This window comes from Alosa pseudoharengus, unplaced genomic scaffold (genome assembly GCF_046254945.1).
Source record: "Alosa pseudoharengus isolate Yale_2024_CS ecotype anadromous, Long Island Sound unplaced genomic scaffold, YU_APseudo_1.1 YU_APseudo_1.1_scf_6, whole genome shotgun sequence".
NCBI classification, from domain to species: Eukaryota; Metazoa; Chordata; class Actinopteri; order Clupeiformes; family Clupeidae; genus Alosa; species Alosa pseudoharengus.
The window spans coordinates 17,273,727-17,292,839 of NW_027468848.1; the positions used below are offsets into that span (position 1 = coordinate 17,273,727).

The 19,113-nt window shown below is 41.7% G+C and overlaps 2 protein-coding genes, 1 long non-coding RNA gene and 1 other non-coding gene across 5 annotated transcripts; 2 read left to right on the forward strand and 2 right to left on the reverse strand.

The window, feature by feature from the left end:
- Nucleotides 1-565: 565 nt before the first annotated feature.
- On the forward strand, nucleotides 566-12,417 carry LOC143106708 (solute carrier family 22 member 6). Its single transcript, XM_076271138.1, has 10 exons — nucleotides 566-1,702; nucleotides 1,886-1,989; nucleotides 2,424-2,578; nucleotides 7,519-7,687; nucleotides 7,891-8,005; nucleotides 9,273-9,379; nucleotides 9,517-9,680; nucleotides 9,881-9,989; nucleotides 10,155-10,355; nucleotides 11,071-12,417. The coding sequence occupies exons 1-10, from the start codon at nucleotides 1,349-1,351 to the stop codon at nucleotides 11,144-11,146; spliced, it is 1,554 nt and encodes a 517-aa protein (XP_076127253.1). The 5' UTR covers nucleotides 566-1,348; the 3' UTR covers nucleotides 11,147-12,417.
- LOC143106709 (uncharacterized) lies at nucleotides 2,735-5,035 on the forward strand. Its single transcript, XR_012983720.1, has 3 exons — nucleotides 2,735-3,093; nucleotides 3,723-3,853; nucleotides 4,172-5,035. It is a non-coding gene; the product is annotated as an uncharacterized LOC143106709 (long non-coding RNA).
- LOC143106707 (digestive cysteine proteinase 2) lies at nucleotides 12,407-18,946 on the reverse strand. 2 transcript variants are annotated; one of them, XM_076271136.1, is made up of 11 exons: nucleotides 18,715-18,946; nucleotides 18,301-18,360; nucleotides 17,961-18,053; nucleotides 16,967-17,139; nucleotides 16,614-16,863; nucleotides 16,235-16,430; nucleotides 14,817-15,004; nucleotides 14,543-14,634; nucleotides 13,605-13,844; nucleotides 12,848-13,037; nucleotides 12,407-12,645 (listed from the first exon to the last, which is right to left on the reverse strand). In XM_076271136.1, the coding sequence occupies exons 1-11, from the start codon at nucleotides 18,767-18,769 to the stop codon at nucleotides 12,458-12,460; spliced, it is 1,725 nt and encodes a 574-aa protein (XP_076127251.1). In that variant the 5' UTR covers nucleotides 18,770-18,946; the 3' UTR covers nucleotides 12,407-12,457. The 2 variants fall into 2 exon arrangements, with proteins under 2 accessions (XP_076127251.1, XP_076127252.1); XM_076271137.1 differs by having other exon boundaries at nucleotides 13,683-13,844; nucleotides 18,715-18,944.
- Nucleotides 15,205-15,339, reverse strand: LOC143106961 (small nucleolar RNA SNORA54). The gene has a single exon (XR_012983755.1). It is a non-coding gene; the product is annotated as a small nucleolar RNA SNORA54 (small nucleolar RNA).
- Nucleotides 18,947-19,113: the final 167 nt, after the last annotated feature.

Here is a 19,113-nt window from a genome sequence, read left to right on the forward strand (position 1 = left end):
CCCCGCTACTCATCCAGCTACATTGGCTACCTATGGCGGCCCGCATCAAATTCAAGGCTCTAACGCTTGCCTACAAAGTAGTCTCCGGTTCTGCTCCCACCTACTTGAATGCCTTCATACAGACATACGCTACCTCCAGACCGCTGCGCTCCTCAGACGAACGACGTCTAGCTCTACCTCCGGTACGCTCAGGCCAATCAAAACTTTTCTCATCTGTTGTTCCTCGCTGGTGGAACACACTGCCAGTTCCTACAAGGGCAGGGACATCCCTCTCCATTTTCAAAAAACTCCTGAAGACCCAGCTCTTTAGAGAACATCTCCTCTCATAGCAACACTTACAACAAGTCTTGCTGATCCTAGCACTCACCAGCCGTCTTAAACTGACACGTAACTGTTAAAAACAGCACTCACTGATGCACTTATTCTTACTGTACTCTAATGTTTTTTAAATTGTCCTAATATTGTTGAGAATTGCTCTAAACTTAAACTGTTTACCATGTTGTTAGTCGCTTTGGCTAAAAATGCGTCAGCCAAATGTAATGTAATGTAATGTAATGTAATATCCTCAAGCCTCCTCTCAACCAAATGTCCTTTTCTATCTTAGTTTGCATCATATGTCGTTAAGGGACCAATTTAGGCTATAGTCTTTGATCTTTCATCTAAGTATCAGGGGAGTTCACTGTCCTATTTAAACCTGCTCATGATCCAGAAGCGCTAAACACGCTAAACTAAAGGAAGTTATTAGGTTATTATTATTATTGGTAGTAGTATTAGTAGCATATTATTGCGTCTGCAAATCCCATTTTTGTTAAAACTGGGCTATAGGTAGGATAAGCGCTTTTGCGCGTGACCAGCGTCTCTTCGTTCCCGTCTGCGCGCCACTGATCTGCTGAGTCCCTTCGCTGCTCATTAGTTTTTCAACAGCACGGGTTGGGGGTTATTGTTTGTGCAAGGATACCGAGACCAAGGACTCTAATACGCGTTTCTTTGCTTTTCTGGCATTATTTGATGGACTGACGCTCACTTGCATGCACCCAATCCCCGGCATAATGAATGAAACGATGATAGCATAACGGGACCTGCCTTTTACTTACACAAATAACTTACACGCACACACGCTCACATTCCACTTACACACAAACGGACGCACGCACGCACAGAGACTCTGGGTTAATTAGCCTCTTAGGTCTGAATTACACGCGCTCTCGAACAAAAGGGAGTGCAGAAGGAGAAGTTAAGCTGTCGGCAACCTTACCTCTTCTTGCACATTCTACAGCAATTCGAGGAACGCTAGTAGAACTTTTTAATTCAGTTTTGCAGATCTGGAGGAATCACGGCATATAAATAAATGAATTTCGATCAGATTCTATCTGCTGTGGGTGGCTTTGGTAGATTTCAAAAGATTCTGTACGTATGGATCTGTCTCCCGCAGATCCTGTTGGCTTTTCACATGATGGCCAGCATCTTTACCGGCGCTACGCCTCCGCATTGGTGCCGGGATTCGCCATCGTCTCCCGAATCTGATCCTGGAACGGCGGGTAACATCTCTGATACCGGAATGGCAAACCAGAACTTGACCGTCTCTTTCTTCCTCAAGCGCGCGCAAGCCTGTGGACTTTTTGTCAACCAAAGCAATTCTGCCTCATGCAGTCATGGATGGGAATACAGCCGCGAGATATTTCACACCACCACTGTCACCGAGGTCATGTAACTTTCCTTTCATTTAATAGTTTATCACAAATGGACTATTCCCCACACCGCCAGCACCACCACTATCACAAAAAAAGTGTAACATCAGTATCGGAATTTGACATGGCATTCAATTGTTTAAGTGACTGATTATATCAATGAAGTGTGTTGTTTTGTGTTGCTTATACATATGCAGTGGGATTTGGTTTGTGACAGAGCCAGTCTGAACAGTCTTGGGTCCTCCATCTACATGCTGGGTTTATTAGTTGGAGCAGCTGTGTTTGGAGCAATGGCTGACAGGTATAGTACTCCATTCATATACTATCCAAGCTTTCACATACACCTTTACACTACAGTGTACTTCTCTTCTAGATACACCTTTACACTACATTGTACCTCTCTTCTAGATACACCTTTACACTACAGTGTACCTCTCTTCTAGATACACATTTACACTACATTGTACCTCTCTTCTAGATACACCTTTACAATACATACCTCTCTTCTAGATACACCTTTACACTACAGTGTACCTCTCTACTCCTCCTCACTTATCTTCCCTGTCTTCCTGGTGTTTGTTTATGCCTGTTCCACACTCTCCCTCCCTTCCCCCTCACTGCTTTGTCACTTGCATTTTATCTCCCTCCCCCCTTTGCTCCTTGCCTTTCCTCCTCCCCTTTCACCTGTTTCACTTCATCTGGTCCTCCATCCCTCTCTCCCTCTCTCTCTCCCAGGTATGGACGTAGGTTCTGTTTGCTATTGTCTCTGGCGCTACAGGCTGTGTTTGGCATCTCTGTTGCTTTTGCTCCAAACTTCCCCACATACGTGCTGCTGCGCTTTGTGCTGGGAACCACCATCTCTGGAGTCATCATCAACGCCTTTGTGCTGGGTTAGACCGCGTGTGCACATGCTCATAAACAACACACCCACATGCACTATACCAAGAGGCCACAGGCACTAGACAGACCAGTCGGAAGTATGGATGGGCTACGTCACCCATATTGATTTGTATGAAAAATGCGGCTTGAAGAAATACACTGTACACTGTAAAACCGAACAGTACAAGTAAAACAATGTTTTTGATTTGTAAACACTCAAAAATGAAAAAAAGTTAATAGTACTCTAATCGTCTGTGTTACTTGAACAAATTTGAACTTTTAAGTTGACAGCACTCATCCGCTTTAAGTAATTTGAAAAAATAGAAAGCGTGGGAAACTTCGCAAATTGTAGCAAATTTGTAGGCGGATCTTCTGCCATACGTGGACCTTGTGTACAGCACCAACGCCGAGTGACAAGCGACGCCGCCAACGGTCGACCACCAGATGACAAGAGACGAGAACAAGAGCAGTGAAAATAGACAACGAGAGAGGAGACGACGAGAAGAGAGAAAAACCGCAATTAAACGTAAGTGGAAAAGTGAGGTGCATGTTGACCCTAAAGCACGTCCTTTATCATATTGTTTAAAAACCCGAATGTTTGGAAATATTGTCTTAGGCTACGTGACGTAACTTTATCCGGTTAGAACTAGCTAGCACTAGCAGCTAAGAATTTGGCTGCTGTATGCCAGCACTTGCTGGATCAGCCAGCGATCTAACTCAATTTGCCAATGTGAGTACTAAAAATATGAACTAATTAACCCCCGTTAGCACTATTTAACACAATAGCTTGGAAGTGCAAGCTTTGTGGTGCACTGCTTGATAACAGGGCACAGGTCCTGCAACATTATCGTTTACAGCATGTTAGCAATGTTTCCTCCATTAACGTTAGTCCACTGTCATGTTACTGACTGTCTGCACATTTAAGTCAGTAGCCTAAATTCATTTGACACGGTCACACACAGTTCATGCTCAGTCAGAATGTGTATTATTCGCATGTCAGCTGTGTAGTTGAAAACAACCATTTAATGTGCAAACTGTTCTCGGCCATTTAAGGATGCATTTAAAGTGGCATTTAAAGCGACATCATGAGATGGTGGATTGTCCTAATAGAGATTGTCAGTATGTTCAAATGTGTATTCGTCCTTCAATTCACAGATTCAGAAGTTGATGCAAACAACATTGGCATTGAGAAGGAAGGAGATCATATCAGACGTCCTTCCCCGCAGACATAGCCTATTGGTTCCCTATTGGTTCGGTGGTGGCCTGCAATCATGTTGGAATCCCAGGTAAGCATTTCTTTTGTACAAATACTTGGAATAGATTCATTTCATGTGTGGTTCTGACCAAATGTGTTTTAAATCTTTACACTTACCCCCCTATTTTGAGTTTTTGCTCGAAATTGCACACCGCCTACTAACAATGGCCCTGTTTCCACATACTAAGAGTGCTTGACCCCCTTTGAAAGCAGAGGTCTTGTAGATTACAACTCCTCCATGGACTTAAGATAAAAAGAATGCTTTGGTTTCAGAAGCTGTACTATCAAAGAAAGGTAATCCTATTGAATTGCATTTTGTAGTTATTAACTGGCTTGTTTTCTCATGCAGGGATCCTCAGATGTAAATATCCGACGTGCTGTGGCGCTCCGTGGCCTTCCTTTCTACCTCCATGAGGATGATGCCACTTTTCTAAAGACATGGGATGTAAGTAAGTATGTTTTCTATTGACATGACAGTTAAAGCGTAACTGTGGCATTAAGCGACCCATGGCCTGTTGTTTCGAGGTCAACGCATGCTATTAGAATGAAAAACAATGAGAAAATTGAGTATACAACATAAAGCAAATACTGGTCCAGCAGCTTAAATGGGTGGTTCAGGATTTTGGACATAGGACCTAATTTCCAAGTTAGCAAGTGTGTTATTTATCAGTGGAGACCGTTTTTAACACGTTTCACCCAGTCCTCGTCTATTCAGGCGTTATATTTATTTGCCTCGGTGTACTATGGAGTGGGTAAGACTGTTTTTAGTGGCAGGCTTACACATACTGTTGACTCGCGCCAGCCTAGCACCTGCGAACTCTGCAACTAGAAGGACTGGATGAAACGTGTTGAAAACGGTCTCCAACTTGTGTTTTTATCTTGGATCTTGGCACAAGGGATTATAACACCTAATCCTGTGTATTAATGTAATATCACACTTGGTAACTTGGAAATGAGGTCCTATGTCCAAAATCCTGAACCACCCCTTTAAACTAACCTAACAAGGCATTTGAACTGAACTGAAACTAAAGCCAAATTCCCTGGTAGGTTATCAATAGCTGCTGGGCCACTACTCAGTCTATGTTGCACCAATTTTTTTAATTCTTTTAATTTTATTCTTACGAACAGCCGTGACCTCGAACAACAGGGCTATGTGTCGAATAACGCTGGAGTTACATTTCAAGCTTTTGTTTTTCTGTTTGTTTTTTCACCAAGAAACTCCAGGGAAGTTACTTAGTATTATTTCAAGTAATTATTTCAATAATGCAACTGCCCTGGAAAAGTTTGAAGATAAAATGTTAAACTTAATATGACATGGTATCACTTGACATGTAATGCCTATTAGATATTCAATTAACACACAATTGTTCTTTGTTCATTTCTTCAGGTCTCTCAATCGGAGTTCCCAGATATTGAGGACCTTACTGTTGAACTCATTCTGATCAGCACGAACAGTGCAAATGCATCCCTCTGCCCAAAGAAGACTCCTGTTGTTTTGGATTGAAATGATTGTTGAATTTCCTAGCATTGGTCAGGCATTTGTCATAAAGTATCTATCTATCTATCTATCTATCTAGATAGATAGTATCTATCTATCTATCTATCTATCTATCTATCTGTCTATCGATCTATCTATCTATCTAGTCTTTATGCCCTTGATCTAAACTGTGTTTATTTGAATTTAGCCTCCACTACAGCCCTGTTCTGAACTCCAACCTGTATTTGTTTCCATGGTTTACATGAAAATAAAAGATTAAGAAGAATTTCACTGGCCTTTGTCAACCTTTTTAATAATTTTCTTTCAAGTCCTTAGTTGAAACTAATCAAAATTGACAAGTTTGTTCAACTTTCTGGAAATTAAAACTTTTAAGTTTTAAATTTAATTTAAAGAATTGGTTGAAGCAAAATGAAATATTTCAGGCTGACATCAATAAATCCAATTAAGCTATCTAAGCTTAATTTTATTAATTACCGTGAACTCATGTAGTTGATGTTTCTTTAACTTAAAAAAACCTTGTTGAACACACTCAAAATTTGCTAGTGAAGACTAATTAAAAAAGGTAAGTTTCTTTGACTTAGCAAAACCGAGTTACTATTACTTAAAATTTTTTGTGTAATCGGTTTCACCAATTTTTTTGAGTTCAATTAACTTGTCGGGTTTTACAGTGTATGACAAAACTATTGGGACGTCTGCCATTACACCCAGAGTAGCTTCAATGACATCTCAGAATGAATCCAGTTTGTCTCTCCTTTATGGCTGTAACAGCTTCCACTGTTCTGGGAAGCGATTCCTCAAAATGTTTTGCTCATTCAATCAGAGGAGTATTGTGGGATTTTTTACAGTCTATGGGTCAGGCACAGATGTTGGACAATAAGGTCCTTAAATGTTTCATGATTTAGAGAACCCTGTTCTTTGCAAGTCAGTCAAGTTCTTCAATACCAAAATCACTTAAACATGTCTTTACGGACCTTGCTTTTTGCACTATGTACAGTCATACAGGTGGAAGGGTTTTTTCAGGAGTTGGGCCTGGGTAAGTGAAGGGAAATGTTAATGTTTCAGTATACCAAGACATTTTTGGACAATTAAATGCTTCCAACTTGGGAACAGTTTTAGGAAGTAATTTACAGTTCCAGCATGACTGTACCCCAGGGCACAAAGCAAGGTTCATAAAGACATTGTTGGGCGAGTTTGGTGTGGAAGAACTTTACTGGCCCACTGAGGACCGATTTCTCTATGCCATCAAGCACCTTCGAGATGAACTAGTAGAGAGAGCCAGGCCTTCTTATCTCACAGCAGTGCCAGACATATATCACATACATCACAAATATTCATCTGAATGAATAGACACAAATAACCACAGACACTATAATCTTGTGGAAATCTTCCCTAAAAGAGTAGAAGAGTAAAATCTTGTGGAAATCCTCCCCAAAAGAATATAATCTGCTACAGCTGGAAAAGGGGGCCAACTCCATATTAAAACTATGGATTTAGAATGGATGTCATTTAAGTTGCCGTGGATGAAATGGCAGGCGTCATAATACCCTTTTCTATATCCTGTATTTGGAATTATACAGAAAGCAGAAGTCGGTTAAGCTCTTGTTTGATGAGTCAAATTTTGACCTAGATTAAGCTACTCAGTTGTTTACATTTTGATAACGAATGGAACCCTCAGGCTCAAGAGGCTTCAGGTACATAGCATGTGTGTTCATGTGTCAGGGTCAGAAATGAACAACTCCAGTGTGTGCTGACTGATGATTGAATGACCTTTCCATTAGCAGGCACGAAATGTCTTTATGGAAGGTAACATCTCATCCAGTTGGCCTCAGCCTGACCCTCTATCTTTGATCCAAGATCAACCCTTGACCCCAACACCTTAGAACAGGATCTTCAATTATGAATAGTTAATGCCTGCAAGATTGCTCACTATAGACTATAGCATAAGATAACTGTAGATAACCAGTATAGTGACACAGGTGGATATCTCTGCATGTGTTCTCTTGCACAAAAAGTTTTGCAGATGCATGCCACCTTTGTAGGGAGTATCTGTCTGTCACCAAATGTTATCCATAATTCAAATAACCAAGATAAAGATAATTCTGACTCGAGTGATACAGCACCCCACAACACTTGATTCTGACCCCAGTTTTGACACGTTGACCTGAAGCACTTGCTTTCTACATTGGACCCCTTCACAGGCACAGAGTGGACGTGTACCCAGCGCCGCATGCTAGCAGGCATTTTCACAGACTACTTCTTTGGCGTGGGCAATATGCTGCTGGCGGGCATGGCGTACCTGCTGAGGGACTGGAGACAGCTGCAGCTGGCCATCTCTGCCCCAGGAGTCCTTTTCATATTTTACATCTGGTAATTTAGGCCATGAATCCACACACACCAACCAAGGTGTTACACAGTTGAAAGAAATTCTTCAACTACTGATGAACTGCTCTAGGTTAAATGGCATGCCGTTTCTTTTCATACAAAATGTTCCCCCTAATGAGAGTGCTTCTTCCTCATAATTTAAAAAAATGTATAATATAAGTGTGTTTGTGTTATCTTACTGACCTCAGGCTCATCCCTCATTCTGCACGCTGGCTGCTGGTGAAAGACCGCACAGAAGAGGCAGTTACTCTTCTGAGGAGAGCAGCCAAGGTCAATGGACGACCTTTCCCCTCTTCTGCGCAGGTGTGTCTCTCAAATCTTATCCCAAAAGTATTGAGCAATGTTGTTAATGTTACCAATTATCAAAAGGATTGGGTCAAATTGCACTTCTTTGTATTGTATTGTATAAGTTCCATGACTACCCAGAGGAAAGGAAATTCTAAATATATTCTACTATTTGTCTGGCTTATTTCTCCTAGCACAACTGTGCTCAATTTAACATGAAGGCTTTGTCCATTGTCCCATATTTTGTTGTTTGGGCTGAAATAGGTTATTTTATAGGAGTCCAATTTAAGTTCAACTTATAATTCCTCTGCTATTATTGTGCTGCTAAAAAGGATTTACTTTTAGGAGAAACAGGCCAAAATTTGGCAAGGGCTGATTAATTTTTTTGAGACTAAGACGAGACTGTTGTAAGCAGCAATATTTTCTTCTGGGTAATTATAAGAATGAAATAGAGATCATGTTATTGTTTAATCACTGATTTTACTACTGCCAATACTGCTGGACCAGATGTTCTACATGCCATAACTGGATGGACATCATAGGCCTCATCTTTTTTCTCTTGCCCTTTCTGAGTGCTCTAAAATCTGGCCTCTCTCCTGCGTCACTCTTGCATCTTTGTCTTCCATCGGTCTGTCTTTCTCTTTCACTGCCCTCTCCTCTCCACTCAACTCTATTCTTATGGACGGGCCAGAGACAGATGGGCCTGCCAAACGTTCCTCAGCAGTCTGCTCCAGGTTTCTCCACTTCCTAGGATTTTTTTAATGAAAATATGGGCAAACATAAACTCACTTGAGATGCATATCCTAATGTCACATTTAAATACCCTAACTAATAAAGGTAGTTCAGTATTTTACCAAACCATGCCTTGCGTGAAAATGTACCTCTACACCAAAAATGTAGCCCAGCTAAATAATGTTCAAGAAAGATTACGGTAAATCTGTTCTTAGTTTGTTCCATATAAACTATGTATACACTTTAAAGCTTCAAAATCTTTTAAACCTCCATATCATTTTTTTTATCAAAACATGCAAATAACATAACTGTAATTACACAATCAGTCTAGCTCTGCCCATTATTTTCAGCATATTATCTTAGATGTTATTGTGTTTAAATCCATCAGTATTATGTGTCATTAAAAAATCGCAAATCTTGACCATTCACATTTTGAACTTTATCATTACAATATCATGTCATCATCATAGTTTTCTCATTATGTCCATGATTTGTCTTTGTTTAATCTTGGATCCTGACGTCCATAGTGATTCTGTGCTCTCTGTGTGGACAGCTGGAAAGGTGTGATCTTGTTGGAGAGGGGAAGGGTCAGTGCGGTGCCATCGACCTGCTTAAAACTCCACAGATGAGGAGGAGATCCTTCATCCTGTTTTACCTGTGGTACAGAAACACACAGAGATGTACACACACATACAAACGCTTACTGAATGCTTAAGTGATAGCATTTGCATTTTTTTTACGATTTTCAGGTTTGTAAATGTGCTGGTGTATTATGGCCTCTCTCTTGGTGTGTCCAGTCTGGGGGTGGATCTTTACCTCACACAGTTCATATTCGGATTGGTGGAGATTCCTGCCAGATCAATGGTTCTGGTGGTGTTACCATGGAGTCGCAGAATTCCCCAGAGCTTTTTCATGGCAGTGGGCGGTGTGGCTTGTCTCCTCACCCTTACTGTGCCAGCAGGTAAACATGCGGCTCACCACAAACATGTTCACCTGTCTAGCAGCACATAAGCCATCTAAATGGGGCCATATCATACGCTGCTCCATTAGTCCTTTCCACAATGTCCTTTTGTTCTTTACTCAGCTGCTGTTGTTTTTAAATGAGCTCTATAAATAAATGGACACAGCCATTCTCTTGTTGTTGTTTTTTTTGGCTTTCAGGTAAGCCCCAGGTGGTCACAGCTCTGGCTCTGGTTGGAAAGTTTGGGATCACCGCCTCCTTTGCTGTTATTTACATCTATTCTGCTGAGCTATTCCCTACAGTTCTGAGGTACACGTCAAATTTCACACAAACCCTTTCCTTTAGACCAGCCTCTCTCTCTCACACACAGACATACACAGAGCTAGGATTTCTGTTACTGTCTCTCTCTCACTAACATAAACACACACACACACACACACACATATTAATTCTGTGTGATTTACCTCCCTGCAGACAGACAGGGATAGGCATGGCTTCCATGTTTGCGAGAATGGGAGGAGTCTTGGCCCCTCTAATCAACATGCTGAGAGACCCCGCCCCCACCGTACCCATGGTGATCTTTGGCTGTGCCCCTCTACTGGGGGCAGCTCTCGCTTTGGCTCTGCCAGAGACGGCCAACCAGCCACTTCCAGATAATCTCCAGGATATCCAGGAGTGAGTGACATGCACACACACCCATTGCATAACACCATCAACAATCACTAACACATCAAATATTTGGTGCAGGTGCTGTGTGTATATGCACATTAAAGGGGCTCTGTGTAGGATTCGAGTTGTCTTCAATGCACCATGATGTTTGCAATTAGTACAGAACTGACCATACGTGGTACAAAGTGGTATTAGAAGAGAGCGGCACCAGCTGGTTTGCATGCTAACTTTAGAGGATATCTGGGCAGCACAGAGCATACTGTAGGTGTTTTTTACATTACATTAAAATGCTTGTTTGTTCACATTCAGTTGCTATTTTCTAAACTAAAAAACAACTACATATAGCACCTTTAAAATAATTAAAGGCACCCTTAATAGTTTTTTTTTACCTTAACAAAATATTTCCAAAATCATTTTGATGGCACGACATAACCTCATTACATGATGAACGGCATTTCTGCCTTTGTCTGAGCCGATCTCTTTAGGCGATTACCAACCTAGCAAAAAAAGAAAGAAACACTAAACGGAAAACAGCTCTTATGCTACAGGAATTTGGAGATCATTTTCGGAGTTATGCTTTGTTGCAAAAGATGCATATTTAGATTGTTTATTATTGCGCTTCTCAACTGTAGGGGGGGCCGAGAGCAAATCTTGTTTAGTGCTGTTCTAAGTCTTGTTCTAACCATATGCTTATGTCTTCCTCTCATTCTCTTTACTGTAGACCTTCAGTGGGGATCAGCCAGTCTCACAGTTCATCAGAAGGACAGCAGCTGCAGCACTTGGCACCCGATTCTTGACCCAAAACCACTGACACACACAACAAGCACAAGCTCATGAGGTTGGGGTTTTGTTAAAGTAGGGAGCAATGGGTGAATGATGGGAATATAAAGGTGAATTGCAGCTAATGGGGAGCATGAGCACGGCATGACAGCATGATGAAGTGGGTGATGGGTATTATATTGTAATGGGGACAAGACAGGAAATGCTCTGGAGGCTGAATTTGAGTACTAAAAACACTGCTCTGACTGTAATCCAGCTAATCCCACACGGTGACAGGAGTGGAACAGGAGCAGCAAATCATAACTAGGTCTTCGGAAGGCCATTTGCATTTTCTGTGTTCGTGGAACGCAGTGAGAATATGCTAGTGAACTATGGTCTAAAAATGATGAGAAAACAGTCATTTTAGTATTTGAATGAAGTTGCTTAACTAGGGAATTAATACAGAAGTGATGGAGAGTTAGTAGGGGAAATGTGATGCGTTCCAGAGGTGTGTGATCATAAGTACAGGACCTGCTATGGTCCTTTACTTATATATGGTGCACTCTTGTACAAGGCAAGGTTGCAGTTACGGCTCCTACACACAGTTGTGTTCTGTCCACGGCGCATGCCAGTGGGTGTTTCCGACGGTATCTATGCAAATTACTTGTGTAAGTATAGCCGTAATTGGATTGGCTGGTGCCTTCTGTTGTTGTCCGTCGGTGCAACAAAAGTTGAACCAAAAGTTGAAAGTTAAAGCAACGGATGACATAAGCCCATGTAAAGTGGACAGGATGTCTCCAGCACTGCACCGCACGCAACTGTGTGTAGAAGCAGAGCTGTACCAGTGTACCAGTAGACATGCCATTCAAAATGCCTTTGAGAGCTGCTGCCATGTAAGGGTGTATTCCAATCACTTAGTTTTGTGAGTAACCTTGATACGTTAACTCAGAGTAAGTGACTAAACCACATACTTGGGATAACCCCTTGAACTCTTTAGGTACACCACACAGTACATGGACAAGTTATGTTAGTGTATATGCAATCCATGGTCTGTATATAGTGATGTATATAATTTGCTTAGGTGTAGAGGGGTTAAGGTAGGTCAAAAGACAGGGGTGCTTTCAATAGGCTTTGATATGTACTTCATAAAACCAATAAACACTCCAATGCACTTACACAGTCCATACTTTGATGGCAAAAATCGCATGTGAATGTACTGTACATAAAGATAAATGTGACAGAAAGCACAATAAAAATACACTGACTAAAAAATAAATAAATAAATGTGATGGACATCATCCGTAAATTTTTTTTAATTAAAAAGTAGGGTGTCTTAAAATGGATGGTCTTCAGCCCAGAGTGACATATGTCGCATCAGTTGCCACTCCGCAGTTGTTTTCCTTCATGGACATGAGGATAAAACCACTATTGCCCCAATAACTTGACCAGCTATTCTTCACCAGCCAGTAGGGCTGATTATCCAGCACCCCATAACCCACTGCAAGTACTGCATGGTCCAAGTCATCGGTTCCATTTTCTGCAGAAAAACACAGAATTCGAAAGCTTGTTAACAGAAGATGAACTATATGCCTATTCATAGTAGACTTCAACACACATGGTAGTGTATGAGAATCACTGGACAATAGTCCATAATTATAGTGTTATGTTGAGAATGTGTATCTGTATAAATGATTGTGTGTGTGTGTGTGTGTGTGTGTGATAGATTGGAAGGCACTCACTGCAAGCAGGTTCATAATACACTCCGTGGCTGTAGAAGGTGAAGGACTTGTGTGCAGCATCAATGCTGACTGCATTTGGTCCGTTTTTGAATAGCGCCACCTTCAGGGCTTGTGCATCACCACTGGTAACATTGGTGTAGCTTTTCACACGCGCAGTCAACTTTGAGGTGTTATAATGGCAAAAACCATTCTGTGAAAACACATACACCGGACTGTTGGACCCAGACAAATATACATTTCTGTTTCAATGGCAATTCCACAAATCCATCCAGCATTTGAAACATTTAAAACTTGCATAAAGTCATACGATTTCTTCTAAATACAACAGGATTAATTGGATTTCCCAAATCATTTCAAAAACTTTTTTGGTAAAATGTCCTTGGAGCTGATGACTGGACAATATAGGGAGAGACCTTTTCTGCTAAAAATAATGGGTCAATACTGGTAACTGCTGCCAACAGTATACTCAAGGGAAAATTATATTATATTTTATTTATATATATATATATATATATATATATATATAAATAATAAAAAATAATATATATAATAATAATTATATTATATATATATATATATATAAATAATCAGAATATACCTCAACAACAGTGTATGCATCATGCTAAATAACCATGTAGTTTTTCATCTTTTAATTTTAATGTACACCGTTGCCCATCATTCCAGGTCATTGTCATGAGTGTGTGACAACTCCTCCTACCATGCCAGTGTAGGCTCCATAGTAATCAGTAGTGCTTACCATGCCAGTGTAGGCTCCATAGTCATCAGTAGATCTTACCATGCCAGTGTAGGCTCCATAGTCATCAGTAGTGCTTACCATGCCAGTGTAGGCTCCATAGTCATCAGTGGTGCTTATGCCGCCATGTTTCATGAGCCACTCGTATGCCCTCCATTCCTCTCCACCATCACAGCCGTTATTCCCATAGCCCCAGGTGCAGTCCACCAGCATCTGCTCCGATAGCACCTGCTGCACTCCTGTCTGCAGGAGGGCAGCGAGAGGGAGGGAGAGGGAGAGAAAACAAAGGGGGAATGTTATTTCCAGCATCAAAGAAATAATCAAGTGACAGAAAATTGCTGTGCCTATATGCAGAGTACTTTAGAAGTTGAGCAGTGGTCAGTTAAACACAGGTACAACCAATTGGATTTGATTGCCCCATTATGACTAGTTTAAGTCACAAAGATTCCACAATGCATTATCAATAGGACATTTTCACTAATTTAATAAAAACAATTAATGTGGCACATTTCCTCATAAGTTAGGAAAATGTGTGATTTATTTAAAACACAAGTGGATATTGTGGTGGTCCAGGTGAGCATACTGTATATGGAGCGTCCCAACTCCAATATGTTCATTTTAATATTCATGAAGAGCACCTTTGTTTTTGGAAGCTCCTTCATCTTCCCTCATGTTAGACATGACAGGTTTAGCTGACAAGGTTGAGCTACACAAATTGTCTGGCAGTCTAGCTAGTGGGAATGTCATTGTGCAGAAATGCATAAGTGACAATTACCTACCTACCTACCCTCCATGTACTGACACCCTAAACGACTATACTATCTGCCACTTGTTCAATTACACCTTGAGTGTGCCCATGGAGCATACATGTTAGGTGTAGCATTAAAATGTTTAGAGACACCTGGCTGCCTACTTGGAAGATTGAAGCAATGTGGCATTACCTTCAGGAAGAGTGCTCCCTCTAGAGATCCTGCTGTTGCAAAACTCCAACATGAGCCACAGATTGCTTGATCCTTTACTGGAGTTACAGCACCTGCACACAGATACAGACATATTCTTTTATACCAAAGTTAGAATACTTATTAGCAAAATGACAGTCACGTGGCAAATGCACACACGCACGCACGCACCTGGTATTAACAATAATAACAAAACACATGAAAAGAGTCAGTCAAAAAACCGTGACTGAAATATATACATGGCTGAGATAGGTACCATAGAGTCTCCAGTCCAGTGATTCTGGGGGGGTGACACTACGCAGCTCTTGGGAGAAAGGCAGACCCCTGTTGGGTGTCCGGTGACGCCTGCCCCTAAGGGTAGCCAACTCGGCAGAAGAGCGATCAGCCAGGTGATTCACAGCTAGGGTGTATGTCAAACCCTGCCTGTTCTTAGAGTGCACATATCTGAGGACAATACAAAGGCAAAAAAATGTTTAACATTATTAGACTTTTTGCCCATGAAGGTGACACATTGGGCAAGACTGCCATCTAGAGGCCAAGAATATATGGCCTCAACTGGTGACATTTAAACACACACACGTTGAGTCACAGAAGTAGAGGGGGCATTCCACGACTACACAACAACTGCCACATTTACAAGAAGCGCCTGTTCCCAGAGAGTGAACAGGGAGACAGCACAAACAGGCACCAATCCCCTGCCTCACTGGAAGAGTTACTTTGGCACTGGAATGGAACCCAAACTTCAGACTGGGTGCTGAGGCAGGTTACGAACAGTGCAGCAGGAAAGCGGGAGACATATAAAGTGTGTATAAATGAAGCACACTATGTAGAGGCATTGCTGCAGACAGTTAGTGGGAGTGTACTTCCTACGAATGTTCCCTTTAAGTATACTAACTGACCACATATTGTACTACCAGTTCCTACCAGAGCAGGGACGTCCCTCTCTATATCCAAACAACTCCTGAAGACCCAGCTCTCCTAGCTCCATGCTTAATCTGCACTTACCACTTGACTAACCCTCTTCTAGAATGGTCACCTGATTCTATCGGCTCCCACACACAGTTGCGTGAGTTGCAGTGCTGGAGACGCATCCCGTTCACTTTACATGGGCTTACGTCATCCGTTGCCGAACTGAATTGTGGGTGCGTTGCGTTGCTTCCGTCGCTCGCGTTGAGAAGTTCAGCTGAACTTCTGAAGTTGCTGAAGTTCAGCTGAAGTTCAGAGAAGTTTAACCGACGGACGGCACCAGCCAATCAAATTACGAACAAGCGAACAACAGACGGCACTAGCCAATCAAATTACGGTTATTCCTTAAGTTATTTGCATAGCTACTGTCAGGAACACCCACTGGCATGCGTTGACGGAACGCAACTGTGTGCGGGAGCCATATCGCCACTTGCACAATATATCGTATTGCCACTGTCGCCTTTATTAAAGCATTAGGCTGTGCAAATATGTCCATCACAATATTTTTTAATTATTTGTCTGCTGAATCAGTATAAAGTGATCTACATGTTATACTGCCCAGGTGGTATACAGCAAGTAGTCTTTCTAGCTCCATTTTTACATTTTCAACAAAAGTGAAAATGTGATAAAGGGCAAGGCATCGCAGAAGATGCGTGTATTTGTGTGGAGCATTAGTGGGATCAAATCAAGCATATTTCTACAACTCACCGCACATTGTGGACAAACGTGTGCTCACGTTCCTCATGCTCCTTGTCATCCTTGTACTGACGTGCAAATTTCTCCTTGAAGTGGCCGAAGAGGTGGTGGGCATGACCCACAGGGGATGTGTGCAGCAGATCTCGAATAGGATTGACTAGCAAGCGGTGCTCTACTCCAGGGCCAGGGAATGGACCACAGGTCATTCCTAGAGAGATAAAACAGATAGCAGAAAGAAGGAGAAATGTTTTCCTGGAGAGACACCCATTTATGGTGATCCACGGTCAGCTAGTAGCATTACTTAAAATATGCAACCAAAATAATAGATTTTAAAATGTACTCTGGGCATTAAATGTGTGTGTATGTGTTGCGCTGGTGTGTATGTGTATACCTTCAGGTAAAGAGAAGTCTTTATCCTCGGTGTTTGTGCTGAACTCAGTGTAGTCCAAAAGGTACTTGTCATAATGGGATCCCAACAGGGTGTTGTAGCCAATCATTTCATAGTGAACAGGTGTTGGTGGTGAGGGTCCTCCCTCTGGCCGTGTCACCCACAGGCTGTAGGTGTTTTGTTTAGGGCCCATTTGAGTGACATTCTGCCACACCTCACATAGGATCCCACCAAAATACTCCGTCCGCACAAACTACACAAAAACGCATATATTAAACATAACCAAACATGATCAAAATACAGGGGGTTCAAAACTCCACATTCTCCAAAAAGTCAAAACTCTCACACACACACACCTGGAAGCTTCTTGTGTCTGGCAGTGCCACTTGGGGCAAGACTGGGTCTTCCTTAGTTCCATTGACCTGGAAACACTTCATGACATTCATTTCAGTTTCTGTGGTAACAGGGGTTACCTTATAAGCAACTCCAGCAGGCTTCTGGGCACTGAGCTGGTAGGTAGAGACTTGACCTAGTGATAAACAGAGAGGGTGAGCGTGTGAAAGTCAACATGTGTTTAGTTTCCCAGATATATATATAAAACAGACTTGTACAAGTCCCTAGTTTGACAGCAGAAATTGTTAAGCACACAAGTCATGATCAATTTCACTTCTCCTTTGACTTGACCCTCTTTGTAGAAATCACTTACATGTTGTGTAAGAACTCAAGCGTTAATAGAAACACAGTTCTGTTCTATGAAGTCGTGCCCTAAAGTCAAATTGAGGGATTGACGAGCAGTCCCTCAAATACACAAACAGAGCCAGAGTGGACCTCAACCTGTGTGCCGTGAGGGAAAGTGAGGTATGCTGTGGGCTATTAAGGAACCCAATGTGTTTTTATACGGGCTCATGAAACAGGCTATAAGTATCAATGACACAGCTTCTTAATTAAAAAGCTCAGTCAACATCATGTGAGCATATAGTATGCCTATCACTGTGGTCATGAACACTTGTCACACTATGTCATGTGTGTGACATAATCTATAATCAGCAACCATAAGTCTGTGTGCCTTGGTGTTTTGGTTTGACCTTTAGTGTGCCTTAGACCCCAAAAGGTTGAGAACTTCTGCCCTAACAGATGGTTAACCGAGAGAAAATCTTGTTCCCATATCACAGGTTTTAGTCTACCCACTAGCACATGGGTCTTCCCTTCTCTAGGGTACAGGTCCCAGTCCAGTGCAGCACTGGGCTTCTCAAAACTCAGGTTAGACAACTAGGTTAGACAGCTAGGGTGTCGCAGAGTGCTTCTCACTTCATTTGGGAGATGGAATTCAGAGAGAGCATGTCTGCTTACCATGATAATAATCAACCCGGCTTCTACCTCCCTTCAAATCATACCAAGCCTCAAAAGGTTCCTTGATCTCCGCATAAGGAAGAGAGATGACTCCTGCACACATTTACAAACACAGTTATAAATCAGAGACACATCAATCTTAATATTGAAAGATACAGCTTTAAGTAGGCTGCTTTAAAAGGCAAACAGCAATAAAGGATCCAAAACTGAACACAGCAACACACTGAAATAAATGTTATAAAGGCTTTAGAAACAGAGCTAGTTGTTTTTTAATTCAGGGAGAGGGCAGAAGTTGCGTCTATATATAAACTACCACAGACAAACAAAATTGCAGGGAGACCTTTCACGTGATATGCCTGTCCAAAGTCTGGCACGGCAAGGAGGGGTGTGGCTTTGATCTCTGCGGAACAAGAACACGAGTTTTTCATGAGTAAGGTTAAAATCAAGAACCAAATGCTGGAATCTCGTGTTAATTATGAGCCAATACGATTCCAGAACCCAACAAGAAACCCAAAGTAGCAGGCCTACTACAATACGACCGTGCGTTGCCCTAATTATGACAATATGATGCAAAATTGAAGAAATCATGAGGTCAACAGTTCCCTGAAATGTGTGACACACACACACACACACACTTTACACAGCCCATCACCCTTTACAATTAATCCGCTTCAGATTAAGCAGAGGCTCAACCAATGTACAGCAACAGAATCTTAATAAACCAGATCGCCTAATGATCTTCGTCTCAACCTACCTTCCACGGCAAACAGAAGAAATGCGAACAAGAGCATGGCCCACATTGTTAGCATTCGATTACATTAAACCTGCTCCACCAAAAACAAACGACTGGTCTCAAAAAGTATCACAATGTGCTTAACCAGCAGACGACAAAAACTTCAGTGCTGACCACTTATCGAAGTGCAATGTTGCTTCATTGCTTCAACAACACAGACAGTGCAGACGCGCGGTTAAATTAGTAGAGTGGCTAGCCTAGGTCATATGACAACGAGGTTGAACGTCACCTGATGGATCAGCTGATGAGACAGCGGACATCTTTGGTAGTGCTGCAGGATTTTTAAAACAGCTGTCTAGAAAGTCTGATCTTGTACAGCTCTGGAATATTATTTATAGATATTTTAATAGAAAGCTCTAG

Coding starts and splice junctions, on each gene's coding strand:
- LOC143106708 (XM_076271138.1), top strand. CDS start 1,349: ATGAATTTCGATCAGATTCTATCTGCTGTGGGTGGCTTTGGTAGATTT. Junction 9,681..9,880: donor CACCCTTACTGTGCCAGCAG/GTAAACATGCGG, acceptor TTTGGCTTTCAG/GTAAGCCCCAGGTGGTCACA. Junction 10,356..11,070: donor AATCTCCAGGATATCCAGGA/GTGAGTGACATG, acceptor TCTTTACTGTAG/ACCTTCAGTGGGGATCAGCC.
- LOC143106707 (XM_076271136.1), bottom strand. CDS start 18,769: ATGCTAACAATGTGGGCCATGCTCTTGTTCGCATTTCTTCTGTTTGCC. Junction 16,431..16,613: donor AGACTTCTCTTTACCTGAAG/GTATACACATAC, acceptor TTATCTCTCTAG/GAATGACCTGTGGTCCATTC. Junction 15,005..16,234: donor ACGTTTGTCCACAATGTGCG/GTGAGTTGTAGA, acceptor TATTGTCCTCAG/ATATGTGCACTCTAAGAACA.